At 31.1% G+C, this 20,988-nt stretch overlaps 1 protein-coding gene and 2 non-coding genes across 5 annotated transcripts; all 3 read left to right on the top strand.

Annotated features, from left to right (window-relative positions):
• The first annotated feature begins 7,589 nt into the window (after positions 1-7,589).
• On the top strand, positions 7,590-13,798 carry LOC109182334 (homeobox protein knotted-1-like 1). 3 transcript variants are annotated; one of them, XM_019332486.1, is made up of 6 exons: positions 7,590-8,058; positions 8,125-8,300; positions 8,558-8,665; positions 8,790-8,940; positions 12,268-12,521; positions 13,454-13,798. In XM_019332486.1, exons 1-6 carry the CDS (start codon positions 7,941-7,943, stop codon positions 13,649-13,651), a joined length of 1,005 nt encoding a protein of 334 aa, XP_019188031.1. In that variant the 5' UTR covers positions 7,590-7,940; the 3' UTR covers positions 13,652-13,798. The 3 variants fall into 3 exon arrangements, with proteins under 3 accessions (XP_019188031.1, XP_019188030.1, XP_019188029.1); XM_019332485.1 differs by having other exon boundaries at positions 8,790-8,943; positions 12,259-12,521; XM_019332484.1 differs by having other exon boundaries at positions 7,590-8,300; positions 8,790-8,943.
• Positions 13,799-16,334: 2,536 nt separating this feature from the next.
• On the top strand, positions 16,335-16,408 carry TRNAN-GUU. The gene has a single exon. It is a non-coding gene; the product is annotated as a tRNA-Asn (tRNA).
• Positions 16,409-19,900: 3,492 nt separating this feature from the next.
• TRNAN-GUU lies at positions 19,901-19,974 on the top strand. Its single transcript has one exon. It is a non-coding gene; the product is annotated as a tRNA-Asn (tRNA).
• Positions 19,975-20,988: the final 1,014 nt, after the last annotated feature.

The following is a 20,988-nucleotide window of genomic DNA, read 5'->3' as shown; positions in this document are numbered from 1 at the left end:
GCTCGTGTGTGCTCACAACACGAGAGTCAAACTCCTCAAACTCTCGTGCTGCTCAACAGCAGCTGACTGGCGCACGAGAGTCGTGTAACGCACACGAGAGTTCGAACTCTCGTGGTGTGGAATAGTACAGAAATCGTCGTGATACACACACGAGAGTTCGAACTCTCGTAGTGTGGAATTGTACAGAAATCGTCGAGCTCGAACTCTCGTGGTGTGGAATTGTACAGAAAGCTCGGGTTTGAGGCTTGAATCAAGCCTTTTCGATCTCGTTTCTAGTTGGAATTTGATCTGCACCCCGCCCCCTGCGCGAGAGAGCCTCTATGCTATACAATTCTACAAGCTCCAAAAGAGCTCTTTTATAAAAAGGGGGGCAAATCCTCTTCCCAAACCAATGTGGGACAAAACTTACCTTTTCCCCCCTCATTTTTCCAACTCATGGGTCTACTTTGAGAATCAATATCTCATTCACCCATTATCCGTTTTGAGCGTACAATATATCAATCTCTTTGTCTCACTACGAAGAATCCGAATCCACTTTAACCCGACCCAAATCGGAAGTGGATCCCACTAATGATTGTACCACAAAATAGCCACTTAACATGTCATTTTATGCCATTTTAATGCTATTTTTCCAACAAACATATCGATTTCTAAGAAAAAAAACCCCGAAAGAAAAAATCTAACTTTAACTTAAAATTGAAAAACAAAATTTCCCATAAATACCTAGAAATTATTATAGTAATTTTATGTTAATCTCCATTTACATTCTTTCATGAAATTATTATGATAACGACGGTGGTTTTGATAATTTTATAGGATTTTCTGAAACTTGAGTTAGTATGTTGATTTCGAGGTTTGTACATGCTATTCAAGTTTCTATGCTTTTTCTCATCCTACTTTGCCTTTTTCTAGAGAGAGTAGGAATGTGATAATGGTGAGGAAAGAAAAAAAAAATAGAGATTTTTTTTTTTTTTTAAACCAGAAGTTTCTATGTTTTCTTATACAAATTTATAATTTTAAATTTATTGTAATAAATAATTATTAAGGAAAATATAATTTATTTTATATTGTGGACACGTTATTTTTAATAATTTTGATTTAATAATATTAACCTTAAATATAAAAATTCTACCTAATAATTTTAGTATTAAATGACATACAATAATTACCATATAATTACTATGATAATCTTATAGTAATGTATTTAAATATTGAAAGAGAACAAATCTTATAATTAATATAATTAATGAAATTATTAAGGTAATTGTCACAATATTTGATAATTATAATTAATATAATTAATGAAATTGAGAAATATAAGATGTTTATGTGAAAATATTTGTAACAATTTCATTAAATTATAATTAATAAAATATAAAATATAATTAAGGAAATGAAATTATAAAATTAACAAACTATAAATATTTATAAATTTTTGTAAATACATACATATATACATTTATGCACTATACTAACCATACAAAACTTAAATGCTACTTTTTAAATTTCTAACTGTAATTTTTAAATTATAAATCTCTCTATATAAATTATAATTAGTGAAATTATGTTATAGAATTTTCCTATATACATATTAATAAATTAATATTAATAAATATTATGTGTAGATACAATATATTATATAATCATATAAGGAAATGTGTCCGGTTAGAGTTTAAATTTACCCATACAAAATTTAAAATTTACATTTTTTAAATTAATTTTTAAGTATAATTCTCTTAGTTATTAGTCATATTTTTAGAATTATAATATATATGAATTACAATTAGGAATAAATCAACTTAATTATGTGAATTTTTTCGATAAATTTATGTAAATATGTACATAATTAGAGATTATATTAACCATATAAAATTTAAATTTAAATATTGTACGTTATGAAAATAGATATTTTACCAAATATATAAAAATCCAAATATATTATTATATTGTCCACATTTTTTATATTTTAAATTTAAATTTAAATTTAAATTCATAATAACAAAAATTTATTCGTACAACGCATGGATATAATACTAATAATTTTTATTATCATAACATAACATAATCCGTGCATTGTACGGGGATCATACTAGTTTTGATAGAAAATTTGAAAGATGTTCCGCAGTTGATTTGGCAGGATATCCTAATATATTTTTTTTTTTTGCAATTAACATATTATATGTATATACACATATGTTTTTTTATTTTTTATTTTGGATGCTACTAGCTCTATTACAATGTAATATCTGATTATCATAATATAACATAATCTGTCCTGAGTGGACGTTTGAGTTGATTTGGCAGGATATCCTAATATATTTTTTTTGCAATTAACATATCATATGTATATACACATATGAATGTTTTTTTTTTTTTTTTTTTTGGATGCTACTAGCTCTATTACAATGTAATATCTGTTCATATACTTTCTCAACCTACTAAAACACAAAGAGTCATATACTTTCTCAACCTACTAAAACACAAAGAGTCAATAACGCCTCCACTAAAGCTTGAACTCACAACCTTCCACTTGAAAGTCCAACCCGGGTACCATTAGACCACATAGTCCTAGTATACACATATGAATGTATTATTTAACTAAATGTTTGATTTAAAAATTTTATTTTGTAAATTGCTTATGATGTAAAGCATTATTATGTGGATCGTGGTCTACACAGTGATGCATGGATCATAAAAGAAGTATATTTTTGACATTTTAAAGTATATTATTTGTGTATTGAATGGACATTAGACAAAATAATATACTTTTAGTACTCAAATAATGTATTTTTCATATCAAATAATGTACATCAATACACAAATAATGTAATTTTAATATATTAAAAATGTACATAAATACACAAATAATGTACACAAATTTTAAGGCAATTCGCCAAGATCCACTGTATAACAACTGCCTAAGTTTGAGGTTAATAAGGTGTATGTATAAGTGTTGAATCAAATATGTTTACTATGTATTATTAATTAATGTGATCTAATCATCTAATGACACGAAGTGACTCTCTCAAATAAAAGGTCATGGGTTTGAGTCCTAGTGAGACGAGGGCGATATTAACTCTTTGTACTTCAATAGATTGAGAAAATATATATGAACATATACTACATTGTACAGGCCCGCCCCTGAACAAGGACAGACTGGGCCCTTGCCCAGGGCACACGCTTGGAAGGGGCCCACCACCCCACTCCACTATGTTTTATATATACTGTAGAGTTAATATAATTATTTAATATACATCCCCATAACCAAAGTATCACTTGGTTTAATTGGTAAGGTTCCTTGTTTGTGTGTGGTGCTATAGCTTAAAGGTTTAAATCTTGATATCTCCATTTATTATTAACTTTTCACTTCCTAGATGAATTTAGATATAGAGTTAATTACCAAAATGGTCCACTATAGCGAAATTACCAATTTGATCTTGGATTATTTTTTTAATCAATTAAGTCTCTCAATTTTAAAAAATTTAACCAATTTAGTCCTCCATTTGTTTGACCGTTAGTCAACCGTTAATTTGGGACCAAATTGGTAATTTCGTTATAGTCAAGTGATCATTTTGGTAATTAACTTTAGGGGTGGGCAATTTGGTTTAGTTTTTTCGAATCGAACTGTACTGAACTGAACCGAACTAGTTTGGTTCGGTAACATACCGAATAACCAAACGGTATTAGATTCTTGTATACCGAACGGTTCGATAAAAAAACCGATCTGAATTGTTCGGTAAAAAATTGAACTGAATCGAATACCGTTTGATTTTTTTTTAAATAATAAATAAATAAATAAATATAAAGTAAATCCAAATCCTTACTGCTTGCTCTGCCTTTCAACTCATATTCTCACTGGTATCTCTCATAAATGTTTTATTTGATTTCTTTATGGTTTATTATCAAAAGTTCTATATTATTTGTTATGGTGTTTACATAGTCCATATCCAAAGGGTCTAATATATATAACAAAATAGCAATCCAAAGTTCAAACGGTATTTGACTCGGTTCGGTTTTTATCGAACAATTCAGTTCGTTTCGAATTTTTACTGAATTGTTCGGTATATTACCGAATCTAACTAGTTTGGTACGGTTTGGTTCGAGAAAACTGAACCAAATTGCCCACCCTTAAAGTTAATTATCAAAATGGTCCCTTGACTATAACGAATTTACCAATTTAGTCCCAAGTTAACAGTTGACTAACGGTCAAACAAATGGAGGACCAAATTGGTTAAGATTTTTTAAGTTGAGAGACTTAATTGGTCAAAAAAATAGGTAAGGACCAAATTGGTAATTTCGTTATAGTCAAGGGACCATTTCGATAATTAACTCTTTAGAAATATTATTATGTGGTATTAAAAATGTAACTCCCTATATGAATTTTTATTTTTATTATTATTATTATTATTATTATTATTATTATTATTATTATTATTATTATTATTATTATTATTATTATTATTAAAATTGTAACTTATAGAATTTATTTGTAATTTTATGATTCCCTTTTTTTTTTTTACCTTTCTATAATTATAGTGAGATTTATAATATAGATTGATTTGTGATTCATATCAAATTTTGAATTTACTACTTATATTTAGAACACGTGTTATTTTGCGAACTTTATAATGAGTAATGTATATATAATATATATCTTGATTTAATTATGATTTTTTTAAAAGATAGTTTACTTTTTTTATGAATTATCTAGTCAACGTAGTTTAAAAGTTCTATTGTGTGTCATAGTATTCAAATCAATCTAGAAAATTTTGAAATTCATCTAACTAAAAGAAAAAATATATTTATAAATATGATATCAATATAGAATATATGTGATTTATAATGCGTTCTTTATTCGAATTTATTTTATCCAATTAATTATGTTTCATATTTTATTATGAATATCTTTTATCACATTTGAAGTGTTCTGATTTATTGTTCTCAATAATTAAGATTTCATGTTCTATTCTTGTTCATAAGTTTTGTTTTTATAATTTTTTAATATAATTATTTTATTATTTATTATAATAATAATATGATTGCATATAAGCTTATTAGGTTTCAAATTGTTTATTCATTTTTATAAACTATACTAGCATTTTGTACGCGCGATGCGCGAAGACTTATGCTCAATATTAAAATATTGTTAAGTAACAAAATTTAAAAAATTAGTTAAAATTATGTTCCGCAATTTCTTCAAGTGATGATACTTTTGAATTATTATATATTTGAATAATATAGTGATCAAAAAAAAATTATATTTTTATATAATAATAATTTACAAATAATACTAAGCTAACACCCACATATATATATATATATATATATATATATATATATACACACAAATAATATACATACATACATACATACATACATACATATATATATATATATATATATATATATATATATATATATATATAAAAGTGTGTGTGTGTGTGTGATACACATATATAATTTAACATTCATATAAATATTTAATTAAAATATAATTTATAATTAAATTAATTGTTATATGATAATTTTAACAAAATGATAATTAAAAATAGAAAAAAGATATGATAGATATAGGTGTATGGTAAGATTGGTGGATATATTAAATACTAATGGTGTTATAACGGTATAAGAGTGATTTTGCCCAATACAAATGAAATGTACAATAATTAAAGCAAAATGTATATATTTGTTAGCATATAAAAAAAGGACAAAAATCAAGGACATAACATGTATTGCACATATTATGTTTTTAGATATAATTTTTTGTTTATGAAGGGACTAATGCGGTTAGTGATTATTTTGAATTTAGGAAAACATCTAGAATTGTTTTCATGTGTATGTAAAATTGTTAAAAAGTTTTGAATCTTATTTCAAGGTATTTGATATTAGTATTTTTTCATTATTTAAATTAAATTTTAATTATAAATGTATGTTAATTTCATATAGGGCCCATTTTTGTTGCTACGGGGCCTATAAAATGATAGGCTGATATTGTAATAAAGTCAGTAGTACTAAAAAAAATGTATTATTAATTAATAAGCTGTTTCTTTTTTATAGATACTATGAACACAACATCAAGAGAAACCTTCTTCGTCTTCGGCCGGAGTCCTGTTTTTTTTTTTTTTTTTTTTTTTTTTTTTTTTTTGTTTAAATTTAAATAATTAATTTTTTAGAAAAAATAATTAATTGGAAGGATGACATGTTGGAAACTTTCAAATTAAAAAAAAAAAACTGTTTGAAATTTGTTAGTTTAGGAATTTAATTGTTGATTTTTTTAAGTTCAGTGACTTAATTGCATTATCGTGTATAGTTCGATGATCTATTTGATCTTTACTCAAAAAAAAAAAAAGTATAATGTAATAATTCATAATCTCGTATGTCGTAGCATTGTAGGTAAGTTAAGAATATGGTGATTCTGCGTGTCGAGCGGTTACCTGGTGCCCTGGTGGAGCAATGATTTTCACTGTTTTAATGTTTTTTTTAGTTGTATGGAAATTGGGTATCTTTTACCTATTTTGGAGACATGTCTCACGACCTATGTGATGATTTGACACATAATAATATTACAATGACTCCTTAATATTTTCCAAACAAGTATGTAATAGATTATGAATGAGATTAAATAATTGTGCACAATATCATTAAATTTAATTATATCATTAGTAAAATTTTATTAGTTGATGATGTTGGAGGATTTGTTCTATTATATGTATTTTAATTTTATTTTTAACTCTTTAATATGTTATTAATTTTAATATATTGGTGATGAGGAAACCTACAACTACACGGAAAAGTAAAACTACATTAGAATATTGACAAAAATCAAATTCATGATTTTCTAAGCGTGAGAATCGTGTTTACTCACTCGATCATCCTATAATGGGGCAAGGAAATATACACTCTTGAGATTAGATTTAGTAATATATATAGAAAAAAAAAAAAAGGGTAGCGGCGTCAAACTCTTGTCACATGCTCGGATTTTGTTGTGGCAAGGACAGAAAATGAATAAAAATTATTATATATATATATATATATATATATATATATATATATATATATATATATATTTGAATCAATTAGATAAATTATAAAACATCGCCAAATGATTAAAAAAATAAAATAAAGAGCCCGTGGCTGCATAGTTGATTCGTCTTCTAACTTAAAAGGTTATTACTAGAGGCGGGGGGCCTAAGAATGCTGGAAGGTAGGTCTGGATTGGTTTTCTTTTGCCCACGTGAAAATTAAGATCTGACTGATGGATTAATTGCACCGGCCACTCACATTTTACTTGTAGAGTAACTCTAAAAACAAGGTCCTATAAACTTAAGATTAATTCGACGAAACTGAATCAACTAAGTTAAAAAAAAATAAAAATAAAATAAAGAGTAAGAAGAAGTTAAAAATAGAGATGTGTAGATCTTGAGAAATGGGGTATTGGGAATTAGAGTGATTCTGAAAACACTGCCATACATGATACATATATAATATATATATATGTACTGGGTACATCAGATACACTGTTGAAACACCGTGCGAGAACGTGCGCCTAACCCACCACCCCCTCCATCCCTGAGTTTCCCCCATTTCTCTTTCTTCTTTCTCATTCTCATGTAGTCATATCATATCCTCCCCACGCCCGCTGTCCCCCGTCCATCCATTCCCTCTCTTTACACTGTTGTCTTCTATCTCTTCCGCTTCTCCACTCTTCTCTTTCCTTTCTCCATTAACTATTTCTTCCACCAAAAAAGCTGCTCTGATCTGCTACCTCTTTTCCACTTTTTCACCTACAAATTTTTTATTTTAAACAAAACCCTCTCTCTCCCTCCGATTCTCCATCTATTTCTCCCCACCTTTTATTACCATTATTATTATTACTTTAAAAACCCTTCTCTCCCAATCTCCCATCCATCTCTATATGCACAGAATTGAAGCAAGCAAAGATGGATGAACTGTATGGAATTCATTCTGTGCTTGCACCTTCAAATGCTCCTTCCAATAACAATAATAATGTGTTTAGTCTTGGAGTTGATGATATTCACCATCATCATAATCATCATCATCAAAGTAGTATGATGAATGGGGGGATTGTGATCAGTGGCGATGAGGGTCAACTACAAGGTCAACATCATCATCATCATCATCTTCTGGTTACCAGTAGTAATGATAATTACTATAACAGTGATGAGAATAGTAAAGGAGGAGGAGGGGGTGTTGAGATGATGTCAGATGTTGTAAAAGCACAGATTGCCAGCCATCCTCTTTATCCCAACTTAGTATCGGCCTATATTCAATGCAGAAAGGTAATCCATCTCTTTCTTCACTTCAATTCTTCCATCTCTTTCTTTAATCTCCTTAACCCTACCCTATATTTCTCTTCTCTCCTCTTCTTTCTCTTTTTGGGTGGCGAGGAAAACCCACAAGCCTAAGTTATTCATAGCTGATCGGTTCAAATCAAGGGGATTTGCGTATATATAATAGTATACATACATGTGAAATTTGGGTTTCTTGTTTTTTGTTGTTGTTCTTGATGATGTTGAGAATGGATATAATTATGAAGGTTGCAGCACCTCCAGAAATGGCTGCACTTCTTGAAGAACTGAGCAAAGTGACCCAGCCCATCACCACAGCTGAGATTGGTGCTGATCCTGAACTTGATGAATTCATGGTGAATAAGGATTTATGTTTTTTTTTTTTTTTTTTTTTTTTGGGTTTTTTTAACTTTTGTTGCTGGGTTAATTGAGGGTTTTTTTTTTTCTTTATTTTTCCTTTCAATTCTTTGGGTTTTCAAGGAATCATACTGTGAAGTTTTGTACAAATACAAAGAAGAGTTGTCAAAGCCCTTTGATGAAGCCAAGACTTTCTTGAGTAGCATAGAGTCTCAGCTCAGCAACCTCTGCAAAGATACCTTTCCCACCACCTCCTTCAACTCCTATCACTCTGGTGGTAATTATTAAATAAAAATCCCATTTTTTTCATACTATTATCACTATTTACTGCAACAAACCCACTATCTATATGCAAGATTAATATTTTTTTTAAGGTTGCTTGGTCTTTGTCATCACTTCACAATATTACTTGTTGTCTATATATACCTTAAATTCTTTGTCCAAGTTGGCCAATTTTGAGATTAGCTTAGGGTTTGCTAAGTGGTTAACTTAATAGTAAAAAAAATATAATTATCCTCTTTAACCTCATCCAGTGCTTTACAGCTCAATTTCACCTAAATCTTTGTGTTTTTACCTCTATCACTGAATGTCTGTGTTTTTCCCTCTTTTACATAAATCTATGTTACAATGTATATTAAATAAAGGAAATCTTTATGTTCTTGTTCATTTTGACATAATATTCTGTGTTTTTATTTTTTTTATTTTTTAAATTTTACCTCTGATTATTTTTGTTGTACTATAGAGAGTAAGAGTTAAAACTCTACATACACTTCTTACATACCCTTAAACCTAGTCAATGGAGGAGCTCAATGTATAGTAGAATGTCTGTGTTTAAACCACTCTGATTATGTTGGTTCTTGGCTTTTCCTTAGCATTGTTATTATTATATGCTGTTTTCTTGATCATATAACTGGCAGTTGTAGTGAGCTTAGTTGGTCAGAGAAACTATTTTGTTCAAACTTTTATTTTGTGCAGATGTTGCCACCTTTACTTTAGGTGGGGCCAAATCTGTATGTATATATTAGGGTTTGTGACCTACACTGGTAAGTAGTAGTTGGGGGGGCCTTGGAACTTGAGACCTTTGGTTAGAGGCAGCATGCATTCCCTCCCACCCCAATACTGTCAGACTTTGTTTCTTATCTCTTGCAGTGTTATTAAAAGACTTCATTGATAAGGTTAGTCTCTGATTAGTTCTGTGTAATTTTTAGGGAAAAATGCATCTTTTCGTCCCTAAGTTATACATTAGAGTAATTGTAAGATTCATCCCTGCTTGTTGGTTGTGCTCACTTCTCGTTTCTAAACTGTAATTAACATTGCAAATTTGTCCTTTTTTCTAACAAAACATTAGGGACGAAATTTGCAACGTCAGCTATAGCTTAGGAACGAGAAGTGAGCACAACCTGTTAGAAAAAAGGACGAAGTTTGCAATGTCAGTTATAGCTTAGGGATGAGAAGCTATGTGAGCACGACCAACAAGTAGGGACGAACCTTACAATTTCCCTATAACTTGGGGACAAAAAGTGTAATTTTGCCTAGTTTTTACTATGTTATAATTCTTTCAAATAAGTATTTGAAATAGTTAATTCTTTTCCCTAATTTGCTAGAAAAATAGAGCGAATAAATATAACAATTAGTAGGGAGTTTCTTGTAGTATGGTAAAAAGATTTCCTTGATTGATATATTGTCAATCTTGCTGTAGCAATAGTTACATTTGTTTACTTTTGATAGTGATGTTTGCTACAGTAGGTTTTATTTGTTCTAGGTTTCTTTGTTTATCAGAATATTAAATAATTTACAGAACTAGGTTTTCTACAATTTCGAGATGAAAATGGGATTTTTTTTTTTGTTTTTTGAGCACTATTGACTGGGGTTCAAACCTGTGACCTCCCATTTGGGAGAGCCACAATTATACCGCTCAACCATAAAGTCTTTGGCTGAAAATGTCATTATTCTCTAGACATTTAAAATTATTTTTGGGGTAAAAAAAGCTTGGAGAGATTTAAAATGAGGGAATGAATTTAGCGGGTTAACCTCTAACCTTATTCTAGTGGAATTTTTGTTGTACTTTCTTGCATACTGCACCGGTATACCTATCTATGGGATAAGACTAATCCAGCTTAGTCTTAGTCGGGTCACATTTGGGAGCAGCTCTCCCGAAGGATTTTTATTGTATTTTTATGACAACCCTAGACCTGAATTATAATTGTGCGAAATGAAATTTAAGTTTGCTATGTGATTCAGGTCTAGGCTTGTGATGAAATGTTTAATTTTTGTCACTATTACTTTCCACATGTTAATCTCTTAATGGAAAACTCAATTTTTAAATAAATTTACATAGTAAAAACAAAGTTTCATGTATGATAAACACTGTTTTCTGTATAATGCGCAAATTGCTTTACAGATCTATATAAGCAGGATGAAAGATCTAATTCCAACTTCAAGTTATATTTTTCTTGACAATTCATGTAAAGTGCACAATGTTTCAAGTTGAATGAATAATTTACCACAAGGACATAATAGGCGTGGCAGCTTATGGAATTAGACTAGCTAATTGGTTGGATTTAATCTTTTAGTGTGGTTTGACCCATGTGTATTATAGCCCAATTGAGTTGACCTATAAAGTTAGGATAATAGAATGACTTAGCTTGCTTTTTGACAACCTAATTTCTAGGTAATACATGGTACTGATGGAGCTTCATTTGTTTTATTGCATGGATAATTTCCTTCCCCACCCCCACCCCCCTAACAAAGTAACAATCATCTTTATTTCAAATTTTCTAATTTTTAAGTTATTTTCCGAGACTAAATGTAAAAAATTAAGGAAAACGAAAAAAGAAGCATTGACATTAAGCTACCATTCAGCGACACCTTAATTACAGTTTTTATCATGAATTAATATAGATATAATGATTACACTGTGTCCGACGGTAGAAACCCTGGGTATACTCAAAAAAGATATAGATATAATGCTTTGTGGAATTCTAAAGTGCAAAATGTTACATGTTTTTACCTTAGCTTGTGTAAAAAATATGGATATGTTGCAATTTTAGTGAACATTTTTGTTAGGAGTGAAATGCTTAACATAGTCTAGAAAGGCCATATACTTGTACTATCTCTTGACGGTGGTGTTGTTCATATTGCCACATGCTACATTATCGGGAATAGACCCATGCGAAAGGTGAGCATATAATAGGTAAAACATAAATGTGCAGTCCAACTATTAGCTTAGGCTTTTAGTTGAGATGAAACACATCTTTCAATTCATACAATAAAATTGTGTTAGCTGATGTGTATGCAGAATGACTATATGTGTAATATATTTGGTCTATTTGTATACTGCATGGTTCTTGACTCCTTTTGCCTTGTGTCTATATTTATATGCATATATAAATTTCTGTCGTATTTGTTCAAACTTTGAAATTCTTTGCACCAAAGGAAGAAATTTCAATATTCGTCTATCCTATATAATTTGTGCAGTCCATCATTTTGACCGACACATTTGGCCTCCGTTTTTCTTGGCCAAACCACACTAAAAGACTGAATCAAATCAATTACCTAGTTTAACCCATGACCTTATAAACCCATATGTTCTTTTTGTCAGATGAAGCGGGTGGTACATCAGAAGAGGATCTAAGCTGCGGGGAAGTGGAAGTAGCAGAAAGTCAAGAGTATCTGAACAATAATAGCGAGGGTGACCAGCAGATTAAAGAAATGCTGATGCGAAAGTACAGTGGATATCTTAGCAGTTTGAGGAAGGAATTCTTGAAGAAGAGGAAGAAAGGAAAGCTCCCAAAGGATGCAAGGGTTGCACTGCTAGACTGGTGGAATTCCCACTACAGGTGGCCATACCCCACGGTAAATTTATTTATTTATTTATTTTTTTGCATACTACTGACTCTGTTACAACACAGTAATTAATCTTAATTACTTCCATCTGGTTGAATAAGTGGTATAAAATTGTGAATAAATTCGACTAAAATCTATACACAAGAAGGACCAAGTTGACAGGATATAACCTTTAACCTGTTAACCAAATGGATGAACCTTCCCCTGCCTACTGGTTATTTCTATGTTAATTAGATGAACCATCCCGGGCTGGGTGAGTACCAAATTGACAATATATAGTTGAGTTAATTCCATTTTTTATCATAGATTTTATAGGTGTCATTCAACTTTTAGTCCATTTTTATCCTAATATCCCATGTTGGTTCTAGTATTATTGTGATATGATTATTTTTGGTCCTCTGTCAACAAATCTGTTTAAATAACGTTAAATAATACGAGGGCATTTCGTTTTTTTTTTTTTTTTTTTTTTACAAAGTGAGTTGACCCGGCCCGCTTATTCAGGATATATATATATATATATATATATATATATATATATATATATATATATATATATATATATATATATATATATATATATATTGAAAAAATCCATAATTTATGGCTAGAGTCTCATGTCTTCTTTAATTATAATCCACACTTCCGCAGAAGTGGAATGACACATAAATCTAGGACAAAAAAGGATAACATTTATAACTGAATAGACTGAAATGTCCTCATTAAATAGATTTGTTGACTGAGGATTAGAAATGGTTATGCTACAATAATACAAGATCAGTTTTAAAAGAAATGAAATGTCACCTATAAATGTAAAACAAATAGTGGAATTAACTCTATATAGTTTGATTAGCCTTGATCGGTTTTCTGCAAAGTGTACATAAAACCAACCATATTGGTATGCCAGAATGCTGAAGACATAGAAATGGTATTAATGCATGCAGGAAGAGGAGAAGAATAAGTTATCAGAGGCGACAGGGTTGGACCAAAAGCAGATAAACAACTGGTTTATAAACCAAAGGAAGCGGCACTGGAGGCCCTCGGAAGACATGCGATTCGCTCTCATGGAAGGGGTAAGCGGCGATGTTGCAGGATCCATGTTCTTTGATGCAGGTGGAGGAACTGGAAATCTTGGCATTTGAAATAGGTGAATGATATATATAGCTAGTGCCATGCTAGTATGCTCAAAATTGTGTCCATATAAAGATTCTCATGTTTATTGCAGCTAGCTGTTTAAATCATATGGAGTAACATTATATTCTATGAGAGTTCCTTATTTTTTTGGTACATCCCAAACCTAGTCATCAAAGGCACACAATTTGGTTTTTGAAACTAGGTTTGCCCCAGGTTCTTATCAAGGACAACTCAAACCCTCAATTTTCTCTTAACTTTCTTCCATAGTAACAATGTATGATGGATAATGGGTGAATGAGAAATTAATTATTAAAGTATACGCATCAAGTTGGGAAAAATAGAGATTTGAAAGGCTTTAAAGTAGGTAGAGTAGTATCTATCCCACATTGGAAAAGTACGTGGATTTACATTGAAAAAACATGTAGGTTTGAACTAGTATATATATATATATATATATATATACACTAACAATGTTAGGAAATTCACAACAAAAAAATGCACAAATTAGGTATGCATCATAAAAAACGCACCATTAGATATGCATAAAAGCATAACAAAGTGTTCGGAAATGCACAATTAGGGGTGGGGAATTATGGTGCATTTTTTTTTTCCGTGTGTTAGTGTATTTTTGGGTGTATTTGTGCATTTTATTGTTGTGCATTTTTCTAACACTATTGATGCCTTTTTCAAGCGACCGCACTGACGGGAAGGCGCGGCTGCATTTAAGTAGAAGTGTATATATATATAATTTAACGTTTGAATTAAAATGCTGAACTATGTAGAACTAGGTTTCTCCTTCCATCATTCATTGTCACCAAGCTTGAATCTTATAGGGTTATTGTAATATTAATTAACTATATATGTAACTATTATCCCTTAGCTTCTTCACTATTTGAATTGGATACTATTTTGAGCCGTCTATACATATATTTTAATGTCAAAATATATTTATACATGAAAATCGCCGTCTATACATATAAATTAAAAAATTATACGGCGTACATCTTAACATTAGACAGCGATTAAAAACCGTCGTATATATGTAGTATACATAACGGTTCTAAAAATCACCGTAGAAAGTATTTATATACAACTATAGCCACTTACACGGCACTTCAAAAATCATCGTGTATGTGTAAAAATAACCGTCTTCGTAGCTCTTTTCTGTAGTAGTGTTGTCACTACGTCACATATACCCAAAACAACGTATATAAGGATGAAGTCAACCATATGATTCATGAAGCCTCAGAAGAGCAAAAACATGAGCCTATTGCCTCATTTCGATAAGCAATAATGGACATGATGAAGATTAATTAACAATTCTCCCAAACTCCATATTCAAGGCCAGTGGATGAGATAGTTGTGCATGCTAAGCCACTATCTCATAGTGAAAAAACTAGCTCATTATAACCTTTTGCTAATCTACAATCTACTAACGTGAGAATATGCGGACTTCGTGTAGTAATTATAGTGTATTCGTGTAGTAGTTTCGGTACATTCACGCAGTAAATGCAGTGCATTCATGTAGTAGTTACGGAGCAAAAGTAGTCATTGTGCATTCGTGAAGAATTTACCGTGCATTACTGAAGAAGTCCACATATTCTTACGTTAAGAAGTGTTCTCACCTGAACGTGATCCTACACACACACATAAAGATAAATTAAAATGTGGACCATGGTCTAGGTTGTAATATGGATCACTTATAAATGTTTATTTTTAGTATATTTGAAATTTATTTTTAGTATATTGAATGTTCATTTTTAAAATTAACATTCAATATACTAAAAATAAACATTCAATATACAAAAATTGAACTTTATATCAATGGTCCACCTTATCGGCCCTGTTTGGTAAAATTGTTAGCCTATAAGATAATTTTGGCTTATTTGACCACTATTAGCTCTTTGTCTTGGTTAAAAAATCAATATAAGTGTTTGGTTAATTAGTTTTTTGTAACTCTAAAATGCTAAAATTCAAAAAGATACTCAAAGAAACTTTTTCACTTAGCTTTTTGAGAAAAAAGAAATTATACCAAACACATTTCTACAATCAGCTAATGTTATCAACTAGTTATACCCTTTAATTACCCAATCAGTTAACAACTAACATCCATTTACCAAACAAGACCATAATGTTGATCATGGTTTATGATATCTATAGATGTACCAAGCATGCCAATGTTTTCTGAATCACTCAAATTCCCGGCATTTTTCAAGATATTTACACATTTCTATTTTTAACTATGTTTGACCAAATATACGCTAATGTTATATTTATTCTTTCTTTTTATTTTATTTATTATTTTTGAAGTATTATATAATTTATCTAATTGATTTTTTTTTTTAAAATCAAAATCTTTGTTCATGACCTTCCCTTCCAACAACATTAAAAAATATGACAATGAGATAAAATTCAGTTGTAAATATTGTTGTTGTGATTTTATTATATTAAATTTGACATAAACAATTAGTAGATAATTAATTAGTTAGGTTTTTATTTCATAAATTATGCAAAATTAGTATTATGATAAATTTGAAATGATGATGTTGATTTTTCTAAATAAAATTTATTAAGAGTTTGTATAATATTTGGATTGTAATGCTAAATGCTAATTTTACCAACTTCCGTCGCTATTTTGTGAGGCATGTGTATGTCGTGGCTATGTGATTGTTTGCATTATTAAACATAATAGCTGGAATAGCTCAGTTGATTAGTGCGTGTGGCTGTTAACCACAAGGTCGGAGGTTCAAGCCCTCCTTCTAGCGTTGAATCTATGTTTATGAAACTGAACGCCTATTGACAATTTGGGGAAGGCTTGGACGAAAGGCCCTCCTTCTAGCGTTGAATCTATGTTTACGAAATTGAACGCCTATTGACAATTTGGGGTCCACTCAAATTCTTTGTACCTTTTTTTTAAGGCTTGGACGAAAGGCAATGACCTCTCGGGCGATTTGGAGAGGAATCGGCCAAGGGCAGCTAGTCTCTCATTGAGGCGTTGGACCTATCTGATGGACAATGAGGCGTTGGACCTATCTGATGGACATCTGCAGGTTCATATCCATAATAACCTATTGACCTTTACCTTGTCTGGGTTCGGCTCTATGCCCATCCTCAAGGCCGTAAACCCCAAGACAATAATGGAATTAATTGACCCATGTCCGAATCAACTAACCCCACATAAGAAATAAAAACAAGATAATGGAGATAATAAAGAAATAAACAAAACTTTTGCTATAAGATTTTCTGGATAAGCGTTCATGCATTACAAGGATTGTAATGAGAAAACATAATGATGTATTAGTCTAGACAAGGCTTAATTATATAAACTAATCACATCAACTAACCCCTTAAAAATATGGTAGGCCTTGAGACTAAGTCAAGACCCAATTGACCCCCCACCCGCTCGGGCATGGAGATAGACCTCGGAGGTAGTTCTCGATGGCTGGCTCTGAGGGTCCTTCCTGCCCCACCAAGGCAAGTGTCACTCCTGCGCTTTGCTCTTCGAGCCCATCTATTTAGACATCTCTTCTTGGGCAGAACTTGACGTGTGTGTGTGTGTGTTGAATGTTCATTTTTAAAATGAGTTGATAGGAACACTTTGTATTTAGATTTTGATGATACCAAACTCAGTAACTTAGATCCCTTAATTCGTTTTGACTAGGGTTAGAATTCAAGTCGTAAACCCGAGTTAGCAAATCTACAACTCGTGGTACTTACTTCTGTCAAAGTGTAAAAATCCAGCCGAGGCGTCCTTTCCTAACGAATCGTAAGCAACAAGTCGAGACGGTTCCTCTCATTGATTCGTAGCTAAGCTCAGAAGAAAGAAGACTCGAAGACTTGAAGAATTGAAGAACGAAGAACAAGAGGTTGCAAGAGACCGAATCATGGAAGGATCCACCTCTTGACTTTTATCAAGGCCGAATGATTAAGCTAAAATTATTCATTGATTACTTGGAAGGTTGGTAACGTCAACCAATCTTTACAAGAGTGCACACGAGTTGATGATTAATATCAACGAATCGTAAAGACAAGCTAGAGACATTCTCTGAGCGTGAATAGTCTGAATCCTCAAATGTGGGAGAATTTGTTTGGGACAAATTGAGTCCTATGAACAAATCCCTAAGTCAAACTATCATTAAATGCCTTGTCCTTTTGTGCAGTGCTAAGTGACAAATTGCCAGCACACTTTGTGGACCAACGGCTAAATAGTACTGACACCCACATGCACTCTTTGTCCGGCAATCTCTACCGTACCCACTGATTAATAGAATTTTAAACTTTTGTCTTCCTCTCTGACGGGACAAATTTCACTCCTATAAATAGCTCACTCTCACATAAGAATGAGCAACTGGTCTTGAAAAATACTAAAAACTTTAAGTTTTCTCACAAGTTCAAGTGGCCAGTGCGAGAGAGATACATTACTTATTGTACATCTAGATTTAAAGGAAGCTTGAGTTGTTGCATCATCTTCATCCAGATTCAAGCCAAGCTTCTCAGTTGGAGGAAAAAGAAAACTAATCTCATCATCAACCTTCCTCTACTTGGATAAGTAGATAGATGCGGAGTAGTCAAAAAACCTATGTCTCAAGATTGTGTCCAACTTTGTGTCAATGAACAATCTTGGAGTGCTTTTGTACTAAGTGGATAGTGCAAATCTTCACGAATTGTGAAGTAGAGTGGAGTAGGCTTTGTTAATAGCCGAACCACTATAAAATCTCTCTATCGCTCTCCTTTACTTACGCAGTGCATTGCATATCTTATCATATTACACACATCAAATTAAAGTTAATTTTCATCAACACTCATACGTGCAAAGATTTTCACTAAAAAGGTTAACATTTTCACTGTGCATTAAAACTCTGAACGAGTTGTTAAGTTCTTGTACTTAATGATTCGTAAAAATTTTCAAAAATCTAATGAATCTATTCACACTCCCCCTCTAGATTCGTTCCCAAATCCTTCAGGACCAACATGAGCATTCAGTACGTATATTAAAAAGAAACATTCAATATACAAAAATTGAACTTTATGTTAGTGATCCACCTTACAAGGTAGATAATGATTTATGGTATCTATTTGATGTACCAGGTATGTCATTGTTTTCTGAATCACTCAAATTCCCGATACGACATTTTTCAAGATATTTACACATTTCTATTTTTAAATATGTTTGACCAAAATATACACTAATGTTATATTTATTCTTTCTTTTTATTTTATTTTTGAAGTATTATATTTTTAAAATCATAATTTTTATTCATGACCTTCCCTTCCAACAACAAAATTAAAACATGTGACAAGAGTTTGACACTCTAAACCCTATAGAAGTATGACTAGAATGATGATATTTTATTAAAACAAACAAAATATATAGAGATACAACCGAGACAGTTTAGGAAGACATTATATGTTAGTAGGAACCGTAAAAAACCTATTCTACAACAAATAAATAGAACAACTAAACTAATATAATTAATTTGTAATACGCCCCCGCAAGATAGAGGATCCATCGGAAACTCCTATCTTGGATCGAAAACACAAAAAAGAATCCCGGCCAAGCGGCTTGGTAAGAACACCTGCTACTTGATCCTTCGAGCCGATATGAGTAACACACAAAAAACCATCCATGACCCATTCCTGAACAATGAAATAATCCAAGGCGAGGTATTTCATCCGAGAATGAAACACTGGGTTCTTGGCCACGTAAGTCGCACCTAAGTTATCACAATAATAGAGCAACAGGGCAGTAGATAACTGAATACCGATGAGCTCATGCAACAGATTGCGAACCCACAAAACCTCACCCGTAAAGTTAGCCAAACTTTGATACTCTACTTCGGTTGAAAATTGCGAAACTGTATTTTGCCGAACTGACTTCCAAAGAATAGTAAAAGACTTATTCTACAGCAAATAAATAGAACTACTAAACTGATATAATTAATCTATAATAAACCCTAAACCTCAATTAGATAAAATTCAGTTGTAAATATTGTTGTTGTGATTTTATTATATTAAATTTGACATAAACAATTAGTAGATAATTAATTAGTTAGGTTTTTATTTCATATATAAATTATATGAAAAATTTGAAATGATGATGTTGATTTTTTAAATAAAGGTTATTAAGTGTTTGTATAATATTTGGATTGTAATGCTAAATGCTAATTTAACCGACTTGCGCCGTTATTTTGTGAGGCATATGTATGTCGTGGCTATGTTTTGGGATATATAATAGAGTTGCATTGCTGTGCATAAAAGCTGGAATAGCTCAGTTGGTTAGAGCGTGTGGCTGTTAACCACAAGGTCGGAGGTTCAAGCCCTCCTTCTAGCGTGTTGTATTCGTTTTTAAATGGCCCAGGTTCCATTCTTTGCATTACAATCAGTCAACCACTATGGTTATAAAAATTTCTCAATAACTGGATCTGCATTAATTTTTATGAGAAAGTCTTGATTAACAAAGTTTGATTCACCTTTCAAAAAAAAAAACAAAGTTTGTTTCAAACTACTTATACTTTAATTTTCTATAATATTTAATTTACAATAAGTAAATAAATTTTATGTATTTAAAACTAAATTAAAATTTCTATTAAATAAAACATTAAATTTAAAATTATTAAAAACTGATAAAGAAAGTAAACAAAGAAATATAAGTTTTGCCTCATAACTTATCCCTATATGTTCTGATAGGGAATATACCCCGTGCTTTCGTTTTGTAATCGAGTCGGGGTCAAATAGTTCGAGTCAAGATCAATGGATCAAAGTAAAAACCGCTTATGTGCCTATATAAAGGGCATTAGCCCTTCATTTTGGGGGCCCCTTTCTTCCCTCTCTACGCTCTCTCTCTCTCTCTCTCTCTCTCTCTAAACATTCTCCACTCTCTCTAAGAGATGAATAAAACAAGTCATTTTCCAGATTTTCCTCTCTTTATTGTTAAGACTTTAATACAATTTCTATACATTTTATATACTGTCTATACGCTATAAATACATGGACTAATTTTCCACATCATGTTCTATATTAAGAGATTGTTAAAATAACACTTATGAAGAAAATTTCATTCAAGCAAATTAATTAAATGACTTCTTAATCCTCAACAAGGGAATATTGAAAGTACCCAAGATAATATTCTAGCGGAATTTTAACAGATGTTCGATATGGATTTTCTAAGATATTTCTGGGACAATTACAAAGTTTTAGTATGACTTTCGAGATATTTATCAATTATTATATCACGGATCTGATATACCTTGTAAGGTGAACCACTAATGATGTACCTTGTAACGTGAACCATTAATATAAGGTTCATTTTCAATAAATTGAAATTTCATTTTTCAAGTTTTATTAT

This window comes from Ipomoea nil, unplaced genomic scaffold (assembly GCF_001879475.1).
Source record: "Ipomoea nil cultivar Tokyo-kokei standard unplaced genomic scaffold, Asagao_1.1 scaffold1043, whole genome shotgun sequence".
Lineage (NCBI taxonomy): Eukaryota > Viridiplantae > Streptophyta > Magnoliopsida > Solanales > Convolvulaceae > Ipomoea > Ipomoea nil.
This window is presented reverse-complemented; position numbering and strand designations above follow the sequence as displayed.